The 24,851-nt window shown below is 57.1% G+C and overlaps 1 protein-coding gene across 9 annotated transcripts in view; it reads right to left on the bottom strand.

Annotated features, from left to right (window-relative positions):
* Positions 1 to 24,851, bottom strand: part of EBF3 (EBF transcription factor 3) — a 118,134-nt gene that overhangs the window by 17,823 nt on the left and 75,460 nt on the right. For 5 of the 9 annotated variants that reach the window (XM_061403864.1, XM_061403859.1, XM_061403858.1 and 2 more), the window contains exons 7-10: positions 21,283 to 21,364; positions 17,687 to 17,831; positions 12,250 to 12,380; positions 11,632 to 11,758 (exon numbers count right to left, since the gene is read on the bottom strand). In XM_061403864.1, coding sequence (XP_061259848.1) covers positions 11,632 to 11,758; positions 12,250 to 12,380; positions 17,687 to 17,831; positions 21,283 to 21,364 — 485 coding nt within the window. The remainder of the gene's footprint in view (positions 1 to 11,631; positions 11,759 to 12,249; positions 12,381 to 17,686; positions 17,832 to 21,282; positions 21,365 to 24,851) is intronic. The other 4 variants (XM_061403857.1, XM_061403863.1, XM_061403861.1 and 1 more) reach the window with 1 other exon arrangement.

Below are 24,851 nucleotides of genomic sequence, written 5' to 3' on the forward strand. Positions count from 1 at the left end.
TTATATCACCTTGAGGTTATTAAATGTCCCACTGATAAGTAACTAGGTGAACTTGACCAGGTGATAAAGACTGCTGTGAGCAAATGATTGTGCACTGAAGAATGTTGCTCTGTCCTGCTGTTTCTCCAGATAGCTTTCCTTTCAAAAATGACTGTATAAAAAGTTGCATTAAAAATGTGTGGCCACGGCAGACAAAAATGGTATTTAGCACCCCCACACCTCGCCCCCGCTAGAGCGCCTCCTCCACCTCAAAAACATGGCACAGGCTGCAACCGCCTGTTTTTTTTCTCCCTTTTTTTTTTTAGGCTTTAAAATGATGCTAAGTTCTCCACTTTATCATCAACTGTCTCCTCCAAGTGCATTTCATCTATAAGAAATTCAGATGCTCGGGAAATTAAAATTTCAAAGATCTGCTGCAAAAAAAAAAAAAAAATCAATGGGGCGAGATCAATGCTCATAGAAATTTCATGAACTTTGAACTGATCCGGGCCTGATGATGAGAGGTGGCTGGAGTTTCAGGCGGCTGACGGCTCCTCGTGCGGGCCGCGCGGCCGAGAGGAGGGCCGTGTCGGAGGTGGGTTTCTGCTTTCATATTTTGTCCGACAAAAAAAATTAATTTTTGGCCTATTTCAGCAGCAAGCAAAGCTAGAAAAGGCAGAGGCTGCCTCCCCCCACACAACGTGCAGCGCCCCCACTTCTGAAGAGCCCCTCATGCTCCGCACATTAACGCAGCCACGAAATGAAATCGGTTCCCTTAGCAGCCGATTGCAGGTGCAAATTAATATTGTAAAATGAAGATCGATACATGGACAGGGCCAAATCAATAGCGGCTAAATTATTGCTGCATTTTCCTCCTCATTCAAGATGAGTTGTGTTTTCCTCTCAAAGTCAATACTTTGCAGCTTTTCTCATTAATTTCTCAATAAATTTGGCAATGAATTTCAATCACAGAACTCGGCAGGGTGAGCCAGGCGCCGCGGCATGCATGGGGAACACAAAGGCCGTGGGGGGCGGGCATCACGCGCCAGGAGACGCTGCCCCTACCTGGCCCGGGCACGGCGGCACCAGCCCGCTCTGACACCCTGAGCGCCAGGCAGCCGAGCCCCGGTCCCCGCATCGAAGCAGCCAGGCTTTTCCAGCGGCATGCCCGCCGTGGCCCTGACAGCCCGTAAGGAGGCTCGTGCCCACCCCAGGTTGGCCTCTGCTTCCCAGGACTCCCCCTGGAGGCCCTCCAACTCAGGGCACCTTGTGTCACCAGGACTTCTGAGGACGTGAAAGGTGCCACACTTGACTTCGAATCGGAAGTTGGGCCCACCTCGCTGCTCCGGAGGGGTGCTCCCACGCCCGGCTGGGTGCACTGGGCCTCCCTACACGGCTCCCCGGCGCTGGCATTACCCAGCGGCTTTGTGACAGATCAGATAAGGGGACAGCACATCTTCCTTGCTCCCCAAATAACACCCTTGCTGACACCACTGGATGGCATTCAAACAGCTGTTTACAGACCTCAAGGAATACCCTGGATGTTGGCTTCGTAGTCCTGTCCAAACCATGCCCACGGAGCCCAGGCCCACGGAGCCCAGGCCTGCAACTCAGGAAGACCGAGGCCCGGGCCATCAGACACTCCCCCTTCTCTGGGGGCTCAGCCCCCAGGGACAGGGACCCCCGAGACACACTCCTTAAGGAGGCAGGAAAGGGGGGCCTGGCCACCCCCACCCCTCGCATCCCCCATCTCGGTTCCAGCAAAAGCAGCCTCTCTCGATGGGTGGAAGGGTCTGAACAAAAGGGAAGGAGAAGGTGGCGAACGGAAACCACTCTCAAGGATAAAGAGCACAGATGATGCAGGTCACCCCACCTTTAGCGAGGGCAACTCCAGCCAGCCTGTGCGCGCGCCCTCCCGACAGAATGCTCTGGAAGACCTTCCAGGCAACCTGCACACGTGGAATCCACGTGAAACCTCAGTACAGAGGCAAGCTGAGGGACGCCTCTGGCATGACCCCCACCCCCCACCACGGCTGGAGGCGGCCCCGCCCCCCAGAAACCCTCCCCTCCCCTCCTGTGTCCTCCTACCCCCGCCGCCCCCAGGGCGCACTCCCCAGCCCACTCGTTCACGTGCTCCTGGGAAGCCTTCACCGAGTCACAGCACCTGCCCTACTCAGCGCAGGCACATAGTGGGTGCTCCATCATAACGATGAAGGACCACGGTGACCCGGGGGACCTCCTCAAGATACGAGACCAATGGAGAAGGTTTATTTCCATTTTTGACTTGGAGAAGCCAGAGTGAACACGTCTCCTGTATGTCCACACGAGAGCCCGCTCACGAGTCTCTCTCAGGATCACTTGTCTTACAGTCGGCCCTCCGTATCCGCAGCCCTAAACCCTCAGATTCGACCAAGCGTGGCGATGACCTTGGACAGGAAAGACTGCGCTGCAAGGGACTCAAGCATCCGTGGGTTTGGTCCGGGAACCTGTCCCCAGCAGGTCCCAAGGAGGGACTGAATCAAGACGAACGGATGCCTCGTGGTCCCAACACAAGGGGAGACCACTCGGCCGCACAGAGGAGGGCAGCACAGCGCCGGGGCCGGGAGCCAACAGAGCGCTCCCACAGGACCACGTGCGCCCTCCCGACCCTCCGACGACGCACAGAGAGGGAGGAGCTGGCGGCGGCGGGGCGGGGCCGGGGCCGGGGCCGGGGCGGGGCGGGGGCGGGGCCGGGGCGGGGCCGGGGCCGGGGCGGGGCGGGGCCGGGGCCGGGGCGGGGCGGGGCCGGGGCCGGGCCGGGCTGCTGACCCAGGCTTGGGTGCTTCTGTTGAGGAACGTTCTCCGTTAGTGGTCGCACAACCTCGCGACCCTCCTAAGAACAGCTTAACTGTATGCTCAGCTGGGTGGGTTTTAGGCTGTGTGAGCTACATTTGGATAAAGAACAGAATCTGAAGCGACTAGGCTAGCACACCCCCGCCGGCCAGGCCCGTACCCAGGGAAGGCCTCGCATGGTCCGAATGCTGTCAGAGGGGAGTCTGACACTTGTGTAAAAGAGCAGAGGCCGCAACTGGGGTGAGCAGGCCCCCAGCTGGGTGGGGGAGCTGGGGAAGAGACCCCCTCCCCCCACTCAGGAAGGCTCCACTGCCGCCCTCAGTCACCACAGAGGCGTTTTTAACTCCGGCTTTTCAAGGTGAATAAAGAAGAAAAGCAAGGCGCTAAGTCAGAGCCTTTAAAGACAGTGCCAAAGTCAGTGTGAATACTGACAGGGCCAAGAAGAGTCCTGAGCACAGGATTCCGGGTTACGCCTCTCAAGTCAGTCAGCCCTGTTTCCTCCCAAGGGGCCCCCAAACTCCCAAACGTGTGGGGCTCAGAAGGCCTCTGGGACCTCACCCACCCCCGGGCCCTGCCACCCTGCCCAGACTCACTCCCCCCAGCTCCCCCACCCTGGGCTCAAGTTCTGCCCTGTGCCTGGAGACCCCCGACCCGCCTGGAGACCACGGAGACCCCCGACCCGCCTGGAGACCATTGACCCGCCTGGAGACCCCCCTACCCGCTGCCGAGGTGCAGCCCGCCTGCCCGCCCAGGGCACCCATGTCTGCACAGGCTTCGCCCTCTGTCCCCACAGCCACCCTTCTTCCCGGAGACCCGAACCCCTTCCAGGACTTCCTGGCCATCGCTTCTCATCCTCATCCCTGAGCAGCTGGAAGGGGCCCAGATGCAGCCGAGGGCGGCCCGGAGCCAGGCCCCAGGCCGCCCATGTGAAGCCAGCCAGGTCCCCTAGGGGAACCCAGGGAAGCATGCCGCACCGCCAGCACCTATGAGACGCAGGTGGTCTCTGGCCTTCCCTGGTCACCTGTGGAGAACCTGGCCCAGGTGGGCCTCAGGGAGACGCTGACCACGGGAAGCCACAGGCCAACCCCCAGCCGTGTGGGACACGAGGCCTCCGCACCACCCCCCCAACACCCAGCTCCCCTGAAAGAACACTGCTGCCCATGGGTGTTTCCTGAGTGCAGAGGCTGGAGGGGCCAGCGGTCGGGGCAGCGGGGTGGGCGGCGTCCACCACCCCGGGCCTGTCTCCAGGAGGCCTCATGGGCAGCGTGCGTGAGGCTGTGGCCCCAGCACCTCGCACCCTGTAGCTCACACTAACGGGTCAGCTTTCAAAACCACCTCTGTGTTCACCAGCGACGAGCACACGAGGCAAACCGCTTCCGACCCGGGGACCTTGCAGCCTGATGCCATGAGGGTCACAAGTGCCCTGGCTGTGTGGTCATCCCCAAGGGCTCACGGGTGTCCTGTGCTGGGAACGTTAGGGAAGGGCGCTGGGCTGGTCTTCAGAAGCTGGCCAAGGTGACAGTCGGGCCTAGAGAAGCCGGCTGGGCCCAGGGGCCAGGCACACAGATTCTGAGACTGGGCAGGACAGCCCCACCACGCCCAGGGCTGAGACCCGGAAGGGCCCAGGGGAGTCTGAGGCAAGGGGCATCTCCCGGGAGGATGAAAGGGCTGAAAAGATGGGAAGAAACCTGGCCGAACTCCCCCACCTCCAAGTGCTCAGAGGCCCCGGCTGTGGTCCTCGGGGGTCAGCAGGCGCTCGGAGTGGGAGAGCGTCAGCCCGTGGAAGGCTGGCCCACTGACAGGGCTCACCGTGTCGGGAGGTGGGGTCTCCGCGTGTGGAGGCGCAGGTCAGGGCCCTCAGGGGAGCTGGGAAGGGCGGCGTCTGGGGGGCCGATGAGGGACCCGCCGCCAGGCTGTACCTTTAAGGAGTGTCCCCCAAAGGTGATCTACATCCACCAGTCCCGAGACGGGCAGCAGCCCACGGTCTTCACGGGAGACTGTGTCTCACACTCAACACCCTCAGCAGAGAGTCTTCTGGAGCACACGCACCCACCACGAGCACCCAGGGCCCGCGTGCAACCCAGTGACTACAGGCTCTTTAAGAGCATTTGAAAACGTCTGTGTATTTGTTTCTGGGGGTGGAGCGCACAGCTCACATGCCTGATGAGGACGTCCAGGTGTTGCTGCTTTATTGAAAAGTCATCCTGAGAAAGAACGATTCAGCTTGCACTTTCTATGGAATACACTGAATAAAAAAAGGCCCAACCGATTCAAATGATAGTTTTTTTTAAATGTCCTTTTTGTCAGGTTGAGATTTTGGCTCAACTTAGAGCCGAAAAGTGAAAGTGAAAGTTGCTCAATCACGTCTGACTCTTTGCGACCCCATGGAATTCTCCAGGACAGAATACTGGAGTGAGTAGCCTTTCTCTTCTCCAAGGGATCTTCCCAACCCAGGGATCAAACACGGGTCTCCTACATTGCAGGCAGATTCTTTACCAGCTGAGCCATAAGGGAAGCCCCAAGACCTTCCCAAAACAAAGGTTTCAAATGAAAACCTGGGCGGCCCTGGACCCAGGGCACCCGCTCACAGGGATGTGGAGGGAGGAGGCCCCTGTGAGGACTGTCCTTGTTCCTTCTCTCCTGGGACCACAGGCTGGCCCTGCTTCTTCTGCTCCTGGTCAGCAGAAGGCCCGCAGCTTCCTTGGCGGGCTCTCCGCTGAGACAGCTGTTCGTCCCGCAGCTTCCCGGCCTCCCCCGGATGCGGTGGGAGCTCCTCCCCGCAGATGACACAGCTCTGATCTGTGCGCCCTCTTCGCTGCCTTAGCCTGCTCTCCCCGCTCCCGGGCACTCCCGCAGGCTCTGAGAGTGGCCCCAGAGGCAGGTGGGTGCCCTGACAGGCCAGAGACACCGAGTCAAGTCCCAAACTTGCCCCGTTCCTGTGGGGCAGGGGGCTGGCGGCCCGCGGCCCCTCCCCCGCCGAGGGAACCCATGACCCCTGTGTCCTCCGGGGAAGACGAATGGTTGTCTCCTCTCGGCTCCGTGTTGTCAGGTTCGGTGCTGAGAGTCAATACCTTCACCTTGACGTGGAAACTTCCTGATTTATCAGCCAGCTCCCCTCCCGGGCGAGCGCAGCCCCGCCACGCACAGCCATCGGGCTCCGGGAAGAGCAGCCTGTGGTCACAGCACTTGGAAAACAAGCAAAGCCCCTCTGATGACAGACAAATGTGTCTTGTTAGCAACTGCCCAAAAGCGCTTGACTTGTACTAATAACAAAAAGGCCATGCTGGTCACCGTGGGTCCAAAGACGAAGCACCCTGTCACCAGCCTGGTTGGGAAATTAGCAAATAATGTTCTTTTCCTTGATAAATGGGTGACAGCTTCCTCTCACCAATCATTTCTAACATTTTGATGCATGCCTATGATCCCACTGGAGGAGCAGAAAAGTTTACTGGCCCTCAATTTTCAGATGATGAATGGAGCGCCTCTAAATGTGCGATTTCTGGATGAGGTATAGTTCATTTTAAGCAATTCTAGTAAATGGGTGTCACTGATTAGGACAAATCGTCTACTTGTGCAACAGCACACACGGTGTGCCTCATTCTCCGGCCTCCTCTGAGACGGCAGGGACCCGGGAGGCCTCGCCACCCGGCTCCTGAGAGGGCCGCGGGGCTGGGCAAGCATCCCCTGAGCCGTGCCGCGTGCTGGAGGACTCACTGGTCGCTGTCTGGTCCGGGGCTGGGCCGCACCGTGCAGACGACCCCAGGGGGCCCGCCCCTCCCTCTGTGGCCCCGAGGAGCCCCACCAATGGCCCCAGAGACGACCAAGTGGTCTGCTCGCCATCCCCGCCAACAGGGACAAGTTCGTCCTCTGCCCCCGGCTCGCAGCCAAGGACGCGCAAAGGTGGGTGGGGCGGGCGAGACATCCTGCTGGAGTCGTGCGTTGTCTGGGGGGCTATCTCAGCTCTTGGGCCCTGCAGGGGTCTCCCCAAGCTGCTTTTCCACTTGACCGTCCTCACATTAAAAGCAAATCTATCTGTCCTCCAGGGCGGCAGAGGTTGCCACTGACGCCATCCGACTGGCCAGCGGGGACCAGCGATGGCCCTGGGTCTGCAGGGTCCTCGCTACATCCAGGAACGCCCAGGGAGCTGCTGAGAGCCGCTGGGCCTCACTGGCTGGGACGGGGAGCCCAGGAATCACAGACACAGGCTGAAAGTGTCCTGAACACAAAATGCAAATACCTCCCCCGCATCCACCTCCGTGGGCAAAAACTGATCACCAAAGTAATCAGGTGGCTTACATTTAAGGGGAAGGAAGGCGTGAGCAAGCAGTTTAGCAAAGTAAAAATAGTATGATAGGTGGAAGACAATTAGGAATCGTCCGCTCGGTGGATACAAGTAATCTGTTTGAGAGGCACTGGGCTGGGAAACAGCAGGTCGGTGTGGCAGTGCTCGAAGGGTATCGACTCCGCTGCATGTCATCAGCTGTTGACAGAATCACGTCTGGATGCACACACAAGAACTTCAAAACGCTCCGGAAACACCCGCGCCCTTCGAGAGGCGGTCCCAAGTGTGGGTTAGGTAGCGGGAGGCTGCCAAAGGACGTGGTGGCCCCCGGGGCAAGCCGACAGCTACCCCTGGTGCCAGACAGCTCCTGAGACAGAGCGAGCGCCCCCCGCCCCCGACATGTAGCCAGTTTTAAGCCGACTCCCTGGGAAAGCCCCTGATGCTGGAAAGACTGAAGGTGAAAGGAGACGAATCAGATGGCTGGATGGCATCGCCGACTCAAGGGACATGGGTTTCAGCAAACTCTAGGAGGTATTCAAGGACAGAGGGGCCTGGCGTGCTGCCGTCCATGGGGTTACAGAGAGTCAGACACGACTGAGCATCTGAACAACAACAACAAACGATTTTTTAAAAAAAGAAAAGAAATGCCGTATCGGGAAGAGTGAGAACTGTTGGCAACTGCTGGCTGAGCCTCGTGTCTGAGCCGCACATCTCAGTGCGGAAAGCGGCCGTCTTTCTGTCCTCGTCTCGTCCACACTTGGCCGCCGTGCTCGGCCCCTGCCACTCCGGCCCTGGCACGGCCTCTGCCACCATCCTGCTCAGTAACTGAACTGGCTGTGCCCGTGGCAGGCTGCATGCTCATGCCTGGCCATTTGTGATAATTCCTTTAATTGAGCAAAAGAAATCTCTAAACTGAGGGGGGGTGGTCAGCCACACATTTGGGCCCGAGAGAGCTACAGGAAGAGCCCCTGGCTGCCACGCCCACGAGTCAGGCCACCACCAACCAGCTCCTGCCCTTCGATGTCACATGGAGCCCTCTGCCACACAGACACGCTGGGAAAAGGGACATTTGTGATTGTGCAAAAGCACCTCACCACGCTCGCAAAACGCTGTCTGTAAAAGCAGTTTTCCCTCGAACATAATTTCAATTAGAAGCATACAAATTCCAATTTGTCTTAATCGAATAACACCGCAATGCTTACATTCTAATTAAAAAATAATTTCTTTTATTGCTCTGAACAACTCGATGTCTTTCTACTGGTTGAAATTATAAATGTGAGACTGTTCACTCTGCCCATGGAGTTCCTCAGGTAGGATATTCCGGGACTGTTTTAATTATTATTAAACGAGCAAACGATACACTATTAGACAAATATTAAAACAAGCATTGCACTCAGTTATTAATTTGCACTGTTCACTTTTAAATGCAGCAAATATCTCATTAATTTAATTTTAGGTGCCCACCCGTTTATATTGCATTTTACAGTCTGGAAGGCAATTTACTATTAACTGGCAATTACATACAGAGTGATTGTTAATTCTGCTCCTAAGTGCTAGCCGCTTGAAAATTGTTCTCTCTCTCTAATTTTTGACCTTCTTGCAACAGGGGTGAGGCGCACTGGGAATACAAAGGACTGGTGCGGAGGAGCCGGACATGTCACTGTGACTCATTCTTTTAATTCACCGTGCTAACCCACTGCACCGCCACCGCCTCCCAAGGTAATTCTGCCTTTACCGAGGCTGAAAGCAGCCGGCAAAGGGGCCTAGCTGGGTGGGCTCGGCCCGCCCCACCGCACACCCACTCTGGGGGGACGCATCGGGTCTGGTTCAGAAGAACCTGGGGTTTCTCAGCTGCTGTAAACAGCTCGTTTAGACCTTGGCCTCTGGCGGCCTGGCCACCTCACCCAGGAGGGCTCAGAGAGATGCGTCCCTGCGAGCCTGCCGATGACGGGAGCCAGACGCCCAGGGGATGGGGCTGCCCGCAGGGTGTCCGGCCTCCAGGAGGGCTGGCGCAGCCTGCAGAGAGGAGCGAGTCCCTGTGATTGCGCCTCTGTCCCCATCAATTCCAGGGCAGCACAAATCAGACAGAAGCTTCCAGGTCAGACAGGTTATGACCCCACCTTCCCTCCGCTCCCGGAGAGCTCGGGGCCCCCTAGCCCTGACGCGCATTTGAAATGTATATTCCCGTTGATGATGCTCGGGAGGCGTAGATGAGCCCCCCGCAGGAGGGGGCCCGGCTGGCTGAATGGCTTCATTGAAGCATCCATTCATGGGAGAACCCTTTGTGGAGGAAACCCCAGAGCTTTGGACCACCAGGACCCCGAACGTGGGGTCTGAGAAGCCCCCTCACCATGGTGTGGACGCAGCATAGACCGCAGAAGTGGACGATGGGCACTGGGACACGGGTGTCCCTGGAATGGACTCGGGATGCCTGCTTCCCTGAGGGCAGGGGCCCTCTGGCCAAGGAAGATTTTCTGCCCCGCTGGGGGCAGCTGGCTATGGAGAGCCGCCCCAGCTTCACCCACCCCCCCATGGCACCCGAGCGGCTGGGCCTCAGCCCCAGGACACCATCTGCCCATGCCACGGTGCCTGCGTGCCCTCCCTCCAACCATGACGCCCGGCTCGGCAGCCCTCCTGCCACAGGGGCCGCGGTCCCCGGTAGCCCCCGGAGCACTTAAGAGGAACCAGGCCTTCCTGCCATCACGTCTCTTCTGAGTCAGCACGCCGACCACAGCCTGCGGGTCTCTGCACCCAGAGCCCACGGGTCAAGAACTGGGTATCTGGAGACCCGTGGGGGCATGGCCGGGAGGCCAGAGGGGCTGACTCAGGGGGAGGGTCCCTGTCCGTCTGGGGCAGACCCGGGTGGTCCCACCGCCTACAGATGCCTCCACCCCCAAGTGCCTGGCCCAACCTGGCACCCACGTGGCCCGTGGCCGCTCAGGGCCTGCCAGCGAATGCACGTCCCCTCCTCCGAGGGACCCAGATGCCTCAGCGGCTGTTCCTGGGAGCTCAGGTCACACAGGCACCCAGGGGGCAGTGGAAGCGGGGGTCAAGCGTCCCCCAGGGCTCCCAGGCAGGATGCGGGCTTCGGGTGGCCCCCAGGCCCCCCAGGCGATACCAGGCGGGGTGGAGCAGGGCTCCCTCTGCCCACATCCTGAGCTCATGGCCAGACACCCAGCGGGGTACCCACAGGTCAGCAATGGCCATGCAGAGGCGGCTGAGAACTTCGGGGAGACAGCCCATCGGGGACCCTGCCCATCCCAGCCCTGGCAACCTCAGAGGTCCTCCCACCAGAAGAGCCCCCACCATGGCCACGGGTATGAGGCTCACAGGAGGCCCCGGCTGCCCGCCCCGCTTCCTGAGTCTTTATTATTTTGCAGGCTGGGGGCCGCAGTGGGGGGGGCCCGCTGTCTGTCATCTCCTGGTCACACCAGGGGGCCCGAGCCTCCGCCCTGGAGGTAGACGCCCATCAGCGTCCCCAGGGTCTTGGGCCCCAGGCGGCATGCGCTGGCCCCAAGGGCGGAAATGGCTCCTCCCTGCCCTGCTGACTCGCTCAGCGCTGCTCAGCGCCCAACTGGAGGCCGCCTTGCCCCATCAAGGGTGCAGGCATCTCTGCAGCCCAGGCTGTCGAGGGTCTGGGCACCTCTGGACATGGCAGCCCTGCTCTCGGCCAGGACCTGAGCCAGGTGTAGCCCTGGGGTGACACTGAGCCGGCCCGAAGAACTTACACTTCACATCTGCTTCCTAAAGGGGGAGGGGTGAGTCATCTCCACTCCTCACCCCGCCCCCGAGTGGAAGGCATGTAGTCAGACCCTGAGGCCCAGCCCAGGCTCCTGCAGGGACCTCACAGCCACCCTGACCAGGTGAGCATGTGGAGGCCACCCTGTCTGAGAACAAGCCCTCACCCCCTGGGGGCTCAGCACGTGGAGCCCTCTCAGACATCCCAGCCTCTGTGGGCGGCAGGACCAGAGGCCTCAATGCGGACGAGCCCTGTGGTCACCGTGGTCTTTCCCAACAGCAGCCTCGGACGGATCGTGTCCTCCAAGCCACCTGTGTGCAAAGCACTGCGGAGCATGGCTCCAGGACCTCAGAGGGGACCCTTCCTGGTGATGTCCGCGTGCCCAGCCCCGCACAGAATTCAGACCCTCCATCAGCAGCAGGGCAGTGTGTGGTGTGAGGCCCCAGGCCGGGCAGAGACCTGCTTCTGTTATCCCCAGGTATGGGTGACCTTGGGGACACAGCCTGACCTCTGGGACCTCACGGGGCAGCCACCCCTTGGACGCTGGGAACGTGGTTACCGACAGCCCACCGCATCCTTTTACAGGCAGGACCACAGAGGGGGTGAGGGGACGGATCCCGCGGCCCCAGGGATCTGCACCTGTTCACGGCGTCACACCAACTGGTCAAGGATGCAGAGACTTCCCCAATGACACCACCCTCTGGCTCACCCGCCAGCCCTCCCTGCAGAACCGTGCGGGGCCCCCGGGGGCCATGGAGAGGCCCTCCTGGATCAGGGAAAGCTGGAAAGGTGGACTCACCGGTGTAGACAAACCGCCCTGGAGCACCTTTACAGAACTGCTTGGACTTGTAGGACAAGGTGACTTCGACGACTCCAGGAATGTGCCTCGGTGGGGTCTGGACACGGATGGCGTGGGGCGTGATCAGCTACAAGAACCACAGTGCAGAGGCCCTCAGCAGCGCTGGGCGCGAGAGGCGGACACTCGCCAGTTGGACATAATTACCAAAAACGAGCAAAATTGGACCATCGTCTTGGAATGCTCCCTCCGAGCTGTCACCCAGACTCAGGACCTACAGTTGCGCTTTCAGGAAAATGTCTGCAAATGATCCCGGCTGTAGTTTGCAGGAAAGGCCACAGGGCATCATTCATATGAAAATTGCCACCATATGTCTCCTTAAACCTGCTCCTAGTAATTCTAGCACTAATTGTTCCAGGGCACTCGGGACCTCCGACGGCAGGTTTGAAACCCCAGGGCTGGGGAGGGGGCCAGAGTTCTGCACCCGCCCACCGGAGAAGCCCCTGCCTTGGGCGCACTGTCAGCTTTGAGGGGATCGGGCGGCGGGTGGCGCCGTCGACCGAACGTCAGACGGTCCACAGACAAAGCCACGCGGAAAGCGGACCGATCTCGTGGGCTTACCTCACTCCACACCAACATCGTCCCAAACACGACTTGAAGCCCGTCGAAGAAGTTGTCTCCAATGATGATCACGGTCGCGCCCCCCGTGGTCCAGCCTTCACTGGGACTGATGGCCTTGATGCACGGAGTGGCTGCTCACAAAAGACAGAGAACCGGACCTGAGCGCCCACCCCACCGCCGCCACGCTGCCCACCTCCAGCCATACTGGGCACCGCGGGAGACGGGCGGGCAGCCGCTCCTCCGGGCGGCACGCAAAGGGCAATCGTAGATCAGCGTGTTGATGCGTTTAAAGCAAACCCTTAAATGTTTTATAAAGCAAAGGCCAAGCCACTGAATACTAGTGAGTAAGAAAAAAAAAAAGAAAGCGGCTTGATATAGCAAATTATGTGTCAGGGCAAATATGACGATTACAAATGATTAAGCATCGCGTGCATGTGGCACGTCGATTTATCTGCTTTGCGGGCAGATCTGAGCAGAGTCAATCAAAGGCTGTTGGGGAGATGGAGGAGCGAATGCCTTGCATTTCGATTCCTCATAAGCAGCTAATTGGGTTGGGTTTTTTCATCCATGAACTTTGCCTTTTGGTTCAAAACTTCATTTTCCTCTGTCACTTCACAATTACTACTTTTCACTTTTCATCAGGAAAAAAAAAAATCAAAAGCACGATATTAATACTTTTGTCAAAGGTACACATTTTACATCTAATATTGTTTGTCGACAGGGATCCCCAGCCGCTGGCCTGACCTCCCTTTGTCTCCGGAGCGCTCACATTTGCATGAGTTATTACAATGCTGCTGCTCGGGGCCTGCTGGGGGGGGAGGGTGTAGACAGACCGCAAGGGCGGGCACAGAGGAAAGACCAGGAGGCCCATGCTCCCAGCAGCCCTGCCGCGAGCCTGCAGAGGCAAGGCTGAAGGCCACAGCCTCGAGGAGGCAGCTTTGTTCCGGCCTCTGATCGGCTCTTTTCCTGCACGGGGCTGCAGACCGTCTCCGCCACCTGAGAGGGCCTGTCGTGGGCAGAGACCCAGCGCGGAGGGAGCTGACTGCTGGGGAGACGGGGGCTGCGGCCCTCTGACCGGCAGGCCTCCTCTGCCGGGCTGGGCACCATGGGTGGGACTCTGGGCCTCTCTGTGCCTGTATCTTTGGTACAAAGAAGAGGCCTGCGTGATGGGCGGCCGTGTGGCCCCTAGGCTCTGCCGCGTCTCCCGGCTGATGCGGTCTGGACACAATTACAGCCCAGACAAGAGGCAGCGCGGGCCTTGGTCCTCCGTGGAGAGGAGGAGCCCCCAGTGGGCCCTGGGCGCCCCCGTGTCACCCGCTTCCTCCTGGCGTCGGGGTGGGGCGGGTGCTGAGGGGAGCAGGGCGTGGAGGAGCTCGACCCCTGGCCTGAGGGCCCTCCCCGTTCGGTGATCTTCCACCACTTGCAACCACCTCGGTGGAGATTCGTCCAAAAGACAGTAACTAAAGCTTCGTACACATGCGGCGGATTGACCGTGCGGCCCCCACCCGCCGCCTGCGGGGACGAGCCTCCCAAGGACGCCCGGGCCTCTCTCGGCTGTCCATCCCACGTGAGCACGCCCCCACCCACCGCCACCCCGAGTAGCTCAGCTCCTGATAAACCGTCGTTTTAGACTCTGGGTCAGCCCTGGCCGCACGTCTTCATAAGCAGGACTTCCCGGAAGCCCAGCGTGGCTCCCTGCCGGGTCAGAGGCAGCGGCAGACACGGGAGTTAATCACGGCAGGTATTGTTGTTGAGCCGGGCCGACACCACCTCCCTTTGTTTGCTCTAATGTTGGACTAGCGGGGGCTCTATTTGCTCATCCCCGCGAGGCTCCCTCAGCAGCAGACGCACAGAGCACACACGGGGAGCCTGCCCTTAACTAGCGCTGTTGACTTCATGCTAATAAGTTCATACAAATTTTCATTTCTGAGGCTTCCGAATGACATTTGCTTTTCTTAATTGCATGGAGAGCATTTGAAAAGGATCAGCTCTCTAAAGACTGACAAGTCCCCTCCAAGGGGGTGACCTTCATCAGCACAGCCAATTATGGCAAATAATTCACAAAAAAAAAAAAAATTACAGTAAACAAATTTACTTTGGAGGTGAGAAAAGGAAAAAAAAAAAACTCCAGGATCTCCTGCCCGCGCAGGAGATGGCTGTCTGGCAGCTGTGGCCCATTGGAGAAGCCACAGCTCGGCTCCTCGGCAGAGAGATCCCAGGGCCGGCCTCGCCTCCTCCGCAGCGATAGCCATCTTCCTCCTGCCTGTATTTGCATACATTTCAATGCACACAGAGAGAGGGAACATGTGTTCAATGGGAACCATAGCAAAATGAATTACACAGACAGCGTCAGAGATCTCATGATAGACGCGCACAATACACCCGAGCAGATGATGGGAGCTGGCACCGCGGCCAGAGTTGGGCGAGGAGGAGCAGGGACGCGGCGGGAAGGGACGCGGCGGGAAGGGGCCGCCCCCCACCCCCCCACCATCTTCCTTGTGCTGGGACGCAGCCCTGAAGACACCGCCTGGTCGGCCCATTCTTCCGTGGGCCCAGGCTCCCGCCGGGGGCCTCCTGCCCTGCTCATCTGACCTGTACCGGGACCTGCTTTAACTCCAGGAGCCCCCCTCTCAGCCTGCGGGGTAGAAGGGCACCCCGGCTTTCCCCCACCCACCTTGGACGCCCGCAGGGACGGGCTGGTCTAGGAACCAGGATGCCCGATGGCTGGGGCCGGCGTGGGCATCTCAGAAAGTGAATGTGGATGCCACCTGAACCCAGAGATGTTGACTGAACCGTTGGGGTCCCCCGGCCTTTCTGTGGGGGGCGGGGGGGTCTCATCCAGGATTCTGTTAGTAAACAGCTTCCTGTCCTGGTTCCTGGTAATCAGCGCGCTCTCCCAAGTAACCCCACAGCGCTTGTCACCTTCCCTGCGTTCACAATATCGAGGCCCTCCAACAGGCCTAATCTTGCCTCATGAAGACTCCTTTGTTCTGCCTGCTAAAATGTCTTGTAATTGTGCTCGAGATGTCCAGATGGCTGGCTGATACTCCAGCTGATGGGATTATACCTTTTACCTCTCCTAGGGCCATCTGTTCCCTTAACTCGCTAAAGCCCCCGCAGCCTGGCTTCCGTCGTCCTCGCTGCATAAACCTAACCGCATTACGGCACTTGGCATGCAAATCGCTCCTGCTGGAGGCCGGGTGCTGGGCCGGGCCCACGCAAGGTTTAAACAGGGTTGGAGTCGTTTACGAAGGGACAAGTGACAAGGAAGAAAAAAAAATAGCAAGCCCGGGTTCTTCTGGGCCGCCCTGGAAGGCAGCACGGCTGTTTTCCGTCGCTTGTGTTCAATACTGTAAATAATCTGCCTTGCTTTTTTGTGAGCTCAGAGGACGCGGTGGCAGACATCCACAGCAGCAGGGGGAATTAGTTCACTTGGAAATCATCAGCGAGTGTGTACACACTGCTGGTGAATATTAGATGATTGGATAATGAGGTGTTAGCCAGGAGAGGCTGCAGAGAAGCCCAGATCTATGCTTTCTGGGGGCACCTCTTCCTTAAAGAATGCAGGCCGTGTTCAAAGCCAAGATGGCACCCAGTGGCAGGTGCTAACCAGGAAGAAGGAAGGAAAGGGAATGACACAGGCTGGCCCGGAAACGAACTTCCTAAGTGTCAGCCCCGGAAGGGAGTGGAGGCAGTGTCTCTCCTGGTCCCAGAGAGACCCTGTTGTGTTGTGTGGGGCACTGGGAACGGGGCAGCAGTTACAGAGGAGCAGGCAGAGACGCCCCCCACTGACGCCAAACGCCTTCTTACAGACCTACACAGATCAGTTCTCAGAGTCACCTATTTGCATCTTTCACTTATGAGTCATTTTGGGGGGTGGAGTAACATATTCCAATCTCTTGCAAGAAAGTGACTTAGTTTAAATGTTGATTTAAAAAAAAAAAAAAACTGAATAACCTAAAAAAAAAATCTCAAACCAGACTCCTTCTCCAAATAGCTCTTGGTAAGCTGGGTTTTATCTCCAAGGTACCCAAGAGTGGCCTTTATTTTCCTAAATGCTATATTTTCTGCTTACAGTCAAATGCTTTTTCATGCTACTTACAAAAATAAATACTCGTACTTTGCTCAGATCATAATAGCTCATTAGAGGAGGCTGATTTTGGACCCAGACTACAACCGAACACCAGAGGGCCGTGGGGCCATCCTGAACCTATCATGTTGCCAGCGCTGGCCCTCTGGGGAAGCAGGGACCGAGGACTGGGATCCAACCTTCTTAATTGTGAACCTCATTAGTGATGGTTACTAAGCAAAACACACACCTACCTTCGCTGCAGAGAAACGAGATAAACAGTACGTCACAGATTCTAACGACTCTGGTGCCCAGGGCGACCTTTAATTATTATATTTTTGTTCTCTTACACCTTAGTCATTAATGTAGAAAAACAAATTAGTTTATTTTTGTGGACTGCAGCAGATTCATAAGTTGTCTTCCCGTTCTGACGTCTGAGTCATGCTTCTTTCTGATGACCCGCACGGGCCTCGTCCGTTTTCCTGTGAACAGTCCGGCTGCCCCACGTGCAGCTCCTGAACCCGATACCTCAGTCTAGAGAGTTTGTCCTAAAATCACTTAGTCTACGGGCTCTTTGAAGAATTTAATCATGCTGTTGTGTTTGTAATTCACTTAAAAAAAAAAAACTCACATTACTTTCCCAGCAATTCCTATTGGTCAGAACCTCATGCTTTTCATGGACTGTCTTATAAGGGGACCAACCTTACGTTAGGGGGAGGTGACACGTGGAGATACCCGCCTGTCCACACAGAGCAGGTGACAGAGCGGCTTGGAAAGGTCCGTGTCTGTGAGTTTCTGAATCCTGACTTACCAGCCTATCACCCTTACTAAATTTCTTCTCATTTAACAAGAAAAACAAGAAGTCCATCACTTGGAAGCGTTTGGTACACATTTTATGCTGTTTGTTTTTTTTCTTGTTCCCTCCACTTATGCCCCCACGCATGGACACACACACACACGTGCACGCGTGCAGGCTGTCTCTCCATGGAGGGCCAGGAGGTCCCCGAAGCCCACGGGACCAGGATGTGAGCACCGCAGCAGGTGCCCAAAGCCTCGGGGGTGAGCTGGATGGAGGCTTACAAGAAGCCAAAAAAAACCCACATAAATTAAAACTGCAAGAAATGCTCTAAGCAAAAGAAACCACTCTTAGACACAGACCAACCAATAAAGTGAGGGCCACGGGGGTGAGCAGGTTGGGAAAGCCGAGCCCCCCGACCCCGCCAGCGAGGGAGGGGAGGGGAGGGGGCCGCCCCGAGGACGTGGGTCTGACCAGGGAGGGGCAACCGGACATGGATCCACAAGGACAGAAAGGATGGCGCGAGGGAAGGAAGCATCGCAAATAAAAAAAGACGCTCAGCGTGTGCCTACCATTGTCCAGATAAGAAGGGGCCGTACCTTCTGACGGGTCCAGGCGGCGCGCCCGCCGCCCGTGCTTGGAGTTGTTGTGCACAAACATGTTGTCGGACACGGCCAGCACGTGGCCGTCCACGTTGACCGTGGTGGACACGACAACCTGTGGAGACAAGCGCCGGTGAGACCCGAGGCGGACGGGAGCAGGCCCGCCAAGCGGCGCGCCCCGAACCCCGCGGCCGCTCCCGGGAGCCTCCTCGAAGCCACGTGCGCGCACACACAGCCTTTTTTGGCTAATGGGGTGGGTGGGTTGTTTTGTTGTGGTTCAAGATTGCTTCTCTTCCAAACCCACTACACTAATTACAGTTTAATCTCCTATTATGCTAACAAGTGAATTCAATTCAAAGGAAAAATTCTTCTTTGCCATTAGCTGCAGAAACACCCCTCCAGCCACTCGTCTTAAAGCTACCGTTTTGATTGATCTGTTCACATATTGATTAGATAGTTTATCTAATTAAAATGGGTTCACTGGAGACTGTCCTTCCTTGAGTAGTTGTGAGGATTCAGAATTGCCCCCGCTCCCCTCCCAAAAAAAAAAGGCTTCATAAATCAGAAGCTGTTTCTACTGCCCACATTCTATCATCGAGTGAGCCCAGGTCAATGTCACAGTTACAGCCAGGATCTGGTAATGAACGTTTTTTGCATCTGAAAAGACCGAGCTGAATAGGAATAAAGTGGTTTCTGAGCAGGGAAAGTATCCTTTCTCAAGTTCACGGTGAGGAAGGCGAGGACCACTCTGTCTGGGGAACGAGCTATCCGCTGGAGGGATGACTCGGCCCTGATCCAGGTTCAGGCCCTCCCGTCTCAGTACTTCACAGGGGTAAAGAAGGAAGTCACGCCAGCAGGGACAGCTTTGCTCCCAGGGACACCTTCCCCGGGGAGCTTGTGACAAGCACCCCAGAATCGGTACCCGTGCCTAACTAACAACTCAGGAAACAGGAAATGACATCGGCCCTGAGATCCGCCTTGAACAGAGGGGCTCTGCATAATGCATTATCTCCGGGAGACCTGGGGTAGCTGAGACTTGAGCCCAGACGTGAGCCAGAGCCTGGATCTGGGGTGCAGGGAGCCCCGGTTCTTGTTTGGACAGCAGGGAGGGCCAGCTCCCCCTGAAGAACCACAGCCTCATGGAGAACAGCTGGGCAGGTAAGGGGGCACCAGGAGGTGGGCATACGTAAAAGCCTGCCACACGAGGTGGCTTAAAAGCCTAAGCTGTGGTGGGCCTCCGTGAACAAGGAGCCATACACGCAAGATGCAGGGGAGAGTTGGGGCACGGAGATGGGACGGGGCAGGGCAGCCAGGGGCTCGTGGGGATTCTTCACGCTTTCTGTGAAACTTTTCTGTAAACCTAAAACCGCTTAAAAACAAGTCTGCTAGTTTAAGAAAATGACAGATACAACTGATTATAAGGAAAAGGTTTTCAAAAAGGCAAAGCTACAAATTTATATGTAAAGGTATTCTACATATTTGTATGTCAAGGTATCTGTGAGTAACTGATGTCTTATAGAAGTCTCAGGCCCCATAAGAAGACGGCAAGGTGTGACGAGTACCCACCGGACCCACCACCCCTCAAAGGAAGGGACCACCTTCCTGGATGACCCTCTCTCGCTGTGGGCGCTGCCAAGATCATGCAAGTCTCCACAGCACAGGCCCCTCTGAGCCTCAAAATAATACCAGCACCACTGCCGGTCCAGCGTCCCCAGATCCAGGGTGAGACATCCCTGCCGCCCTGGCAGGGGTGGCCCTGACCCCGCTCCGGGGCCACTACTGTCCTGGCAGCGTTGATGCCAGGGTCACACAGGTGCCCTCCTGGAAGCCTATCTGCCAGTCCCCACCCTGGGCACAGAGGGGCCTCGACCAACATGCCCCCACATGGGATGCAGAGACACAGAAGCAACCCCAAGCCACAGACCTGACCCTCTCCATTCCTCGACCATGATAAGTTCAAGAAACAAGAAAAGGTAAAAATAAACACACAAAAGGACACCATTTCTGCTCCGTTCTCTCTATACAGGTCAGTCGCCAAGGGAAAAGCGTCGCTGAGCAGAGAGCGTGGCGGGCTGTGCTCCGTCTCGCGGCCGGCCGGCCCGCCATGCACCTACAGAAAGGTGCTGAGACTGACGTGGGCTGGAGATGCGTGCAAGCCCTGACCTGCTGCTCAGCTCAGCTAAGCCTCCCGAGAGGCAGGGCGAGCAGCTCCAGACACTGGAGGAAGCCCTTCTGGGAACTGTGAGCCACGTGCGCCCGACGCTGCCTGTGGCCACTGCTGAGCCTCGTGTGACCTCCGGTCCGCCCGATGGACCAGCGTGGAGCCCCGCGCCCAAGGACGGGAAGCAGGCCCACTGCCTGCAGGAGACACGTGACTCCTGCACCCGACTGTGTGCTGGCCGCCAGCTCCACCCCCTCTGCCTGCTGGGCTGGATGTCAAGACAGGGGTCCTGTGTTTCACCCGAAGACTGAAGCATCACTTACATTTCTAGAAAAGCCTTGAATGATTTGATGGTAAACTAGTCTAAATGCCAAAGAAGCAGCATTTGGCACACCCAGCCTAGCAATGGGGGCCCATGTTCTTCTCTGGCAGGTAAGGACCAGTTCTGTGTCCCGGCCCAGATATTTTTATGATGAAAGTCAGTAAAATAATCCATCCTGTGTGCTGAGAACCCTTCCCCTGAAGCCACCTCCCAGTCATTCACAAAGGCAAGAACAACATGACTGGATTGTAGTTTATCCAACTGAAAACCAACTGAACCCCAAACTGTCTCGCCATCTCGCTCCTTGAAAGCAAATCCTGGGATCTGAGGCCAAGCAGAGGATGAGTCAGCCTGGGTGCAGGGACGCAGTCCAGCTCGTAGGCAGGGAATCAGGGGATTCCTGGGGGAAGGGAAGCTGAGCAGGGGACCAGTCCGCAACTGGGGGAGGCCTGCCTGGAACAAGTCCAGCCCCACCAGGAGGTGGCCCCTCCATCCTGGGAGGGGACCCCACGTATTACCCAGCGGTCCTCCCCCATGACAGACCAAGCCATCCCTAAGGAAGGTCTTCAGTGTGGCCCCCAAAGTCTAACCAACCAAGTGAGGGAAGAGTGAGGGAACAGACTAAGTAAGATGCTAGCCTTCGGAGGACTTGACTTGGAAAGATCCTTCAACTTTCTCTGTAACACATCCACAGCACTCACCATGGCTGAATATAAGACAGACTTCAACCTAACCTACAGCTCTGATTCCTCTGACTTCGGGGTACTCTGCTGCCTAACGTGCAGAGCTGGGCCGTGTGCCCACCGCAAGAGGCACACACACACTCCCTCGTCAGAGCAGAAACTCACATCGTGTTTCCAGAGCAGACCTCACTCTGTTGTATGTCTCAGCGGGCTGCATGGCTCTGGCCAGCGCGAGGTGCCACATCATTTCAAAGCATTCGATTTAAAGGTTCCGTCAAATGAATCCACCCTGGTTTGCACCCAGGCCCCTGAGAACTAAACACCGACCCCCCAAACTACTGCACAGCAGAGAATTCGACTTTCATATTTCAAGTGCAGACCGCGGTCCAGAATCGCGTACCTGGAATCTTCGCATGTCCCGGGGGTTGCCTGCATTCTTCAAACAGTTCTGATTGCACTTGAGGAAAAACTTTAGAAAGAATCTACAAAGATACAAAAAATGGATATTTGTTAGGGTTATCAGACAAAAGACACAAAGTTTTTGAAAGGTACTCTTGCCTGGGGAGCCGGGGAAACGACCCCACGCCATCTGCTGGCTGCCCTGCAGGGGGCGACAGAGAGAGAGAGAGCGCACGCGCGCGCGCCAGGGGCAGCCAGGCAGGCACCCCCAGGTCCAGCTCCCAGTGTCTCCACATGCAGAAGGAGTGACCTACATTTGTCTTGACGGCTAGGGCTTTTCCAAGCTCTAAAATAACAACTGTGACTTGGACTGGCCATTTCTCACCTGGATCTTTGCACAACCATTAACCCCTGGGGACCTGTCCACCCTAGAGAGGGCTGCTAACTTCAGCAAATAAAAACGCAGGATACCTAGTTAAAACTGGATTTCAGATAAGCAAGTAATGTTTGGGGCAGGCCTGTCCCAAAGCATGCATGCATACTCAGTTGCTCAGTCATGTCCAACTCTTTGCAACCCCATGGACTGTAGCCCGCCAGGCCCCTCTGTCCATGGGATTCTCCAGGCAAGAATACTGGAGTGGGTTGCCATTTCCTCCTCTAGGGGATCTTCCCAACCCAGGGATCGAACCTGCATCTCCTGTGTCTCCTGCCTTGGCAGGCAGATTCTTTACCACTGAGCCACTTGAGAATTCCAAAGCCTATGTCTATCCTTAAAAAAAAAAAAAAATTGTGTATCTGAAATTCAAATTTAACGGGGCGTGAATTCCACCTGGCAGCCCAACCCTAGGGGCCACCACTGCGTGGGTTGCCACACTTTTAAAGGAGAGTTTTTCAAGTTACAATAAGTACACGTCTTAAGAGAAAATTGAGGATATTGTTTTCAGGGCGGCGATGTCTGTGAAAGGCCTACGTGGGGTTTTAAGGGACTGATCAAGGCCCCAGGTGTGGCAGGGAAAAGCTCACCACCCTGGCTGGAGCGAGGCAGGACGCGGAAGGGGTCCTGTTCCCACCCAGGCCTGGTCTTGCTGGGAAGTGTGACGTTTCAGGGGTCTCCAAAGTGCGCTGAGACGCCGTCCTCCCCACGCCCACATGCTCCAGGACAAACTCAGATGCCCTGACTCGTGACAGAGGCTCATGGACCCTGGGAGGCCTGGCTGCAGCCCCGGCCACGGGAGAACGGGGGTCTCAGCCCCCCCACCACGGCTGCCTCCTCTCAAGGCCACGGGAGTCCTGAGCCCAACAAAGCTGGGGCCTCTGGGCTGACACGCATCCACAGGGCCATCAACACTCATCTTCTCCATTTTCCTCCCAAATCTCAACATTCCACTGGATGATGACCCAGTTTTTATGAAGCTTCACGTGATCGCCTTGACTTCAACCTGAAAGCCAAGGTTCCTTGCAGTAGCTTATCATCTCAGAAAATAAAAAAGATCCAGAAGACGGAGATTCGCATCTCCCAGAGTATCCGAGACGACTTCCCACCAGAGCAGAGGAACACCCAACTGACTGGCGGGGAAAAAGAATAGTGGCCACTTAATTAAATTTGCTTACATCCCGCGCAGCCTCGCTATTTTAGGCCGGAATTTACATCTTTTATTAACTCGCCTCACCTATACACTCAGCTCGCCGTGCCTCTGAACACCATCTGCCATCACGTACAGTAAGCCACCCGGCCGTCCACCCACCAATTTCTCCTAACAACCACTGTGCAATTAAGCTCCATGCGCTCCACAGCGAGGTAAATTAGGCGCACCTGCGGCCACCCCGCGCCCAACCGCATCAGGAAGGGCCTAACAAGGTGAGGGCGTCACCGAGCTATCGTCCTGTCAGGCAATTAGGCTTCCACTTTGGGGACAGCCACTCCGGTGCAATTACTCCACACATTACCACCCGGCTCATCTGCGGGCCAGAGCCGCTCGGCCGTGTGGAGCCGGCCAGGGGAAGCCCTTCATTCGGGGCCTGATCTCCCCCTCCAGAGCAGGTGTCTTCCAAGCCCTTGCTGTCTCTTTAGCCCACTGGCCCTTTCACCTCCAGGGGGGCAGAGTGGGCATCAAGCCCGCACGGCCACGCCGTGTGCGGACACCATGGGCCTTGACTGCTGGCGGCTACAGAGAAGGGCAAAGTGGGGTGCTGGGCCCCAGAACCATCCCAGACATCTTGGGGCTCCACTGTAGAACGGGAGCACAGTTGCACACACACACACACACGCTTACACATTCTGGCCATGTGGGGCTCTTTTCCAAGTTTCTGAAGAGCAGCAAAAGCACCCGGGAGAGACCTGCAGGCCTGAGTGTGGGGCCTACAGAGCTGGGCTCCTCCCCGGCATCGGCCCCGGTTACTCAGACCAAACAAGGCCCAGCACGCATGGGGACACACAGAGGAGGAAGAGGAGGCCTGCGCCCAGCTTCTGCCCTCCTTCCTGTTCCTCAAGGATTCGACCAGGCCTCCCCTCGGAGGGCGGTCCAGTCCAGCGCACCTGGCTGCTGACCCGCCCACCGAACCATCCCAAGTCCTCACCCAGCCTGGATCTCCACCTGCAGGGGCTCCCTGCCGTCTGGGGAGGCTGAGAAGGGACGCACACATGAGGTCGAATGGTAATTCTCATCCTTTACTCAATTACCCTTTAATTGGCTTTTTCCTAAGGAGTATCTGACAAGCACTTTACATATCTCACTTCTAGAGTCTCGTACACAAAGGATTTAATACTCTTGTTATGAAAGGAAAAACCTTTCCTATGTCAGAAAATCTTTGGCTTTAACACCGATAAACTCTTTATTACTGCTAACCATGGATTTGCCGCTGGACGGCGAAGAGGCGATAAAAATTCTAACCTGTCATTAGTACATTATGCTTAATTGTGTACAGTGCGTTCCTGGTTGCATCTGTTGGCCCATCATCAAAATGACCATTATGTACACTAATTCCCTGACCCTGTCTTTATTTCCCTAAAGAGTCATCATCTTTCACAGTAGGTACCAGAGTAAATCAAGCTTGAAATATGGGCTTTATTTACTTGTTTCTCCCAGGCAGGAGGGGAAGCGGCAGCTCAGGGCGCATCGCTACACGTCAGTCGCAACTCCCCGGCAATATTCTGCTTGCAAACTGCGCGCAAAATCCTGGGCAAGTTCTCAGCGGCAGCGACAAGGGGGAAGGTGCGGCGCGTGACTTTGGACATCGGGTTTCCTCTTTTAGAGCCAGCGGGGATTAGGCGAGGGGCCCCGCGGGTGAGCCCCCCTGGCGCTTAGCAGCGCTGAGAACGGCACGCGCCTCTCCATTCAAGAGCATCAGCCTGTGAGGGTGGGCCCGGGGTCCTCCACCTGGGGGCGGCGAGGGCGGGGCCGCGGGTCCGGCCCCTGAGAGCGCTAGTCTGAGCCCCAGGCCGCCCGGCCTTCTGCAGGGACGGTCCCGACGCCGCTCGGGCAGGGCTGTGCCCTCGGCGGAAGGTTCAGCGTGGTCTCTGGGCATCATTGCCGCGTCCTCGCGTACGGCGCCACCGGAAGTGCTCGCGGC

The sequence above is a fragment of the Bos javanicus genome, chromosome 26 (genome assembly GCF_032452875.1).
Source record: "Bos javanicus breed banteng chromosome 26, ARS-OSU_banteng_1.0, whole genome shotgun sequence".
Lineage (NCBI taxonomy): Eukaryota > Metazoa > Chordata > Mammalia > Artiodactyla > Bovidae > Bos > Bos javanicus.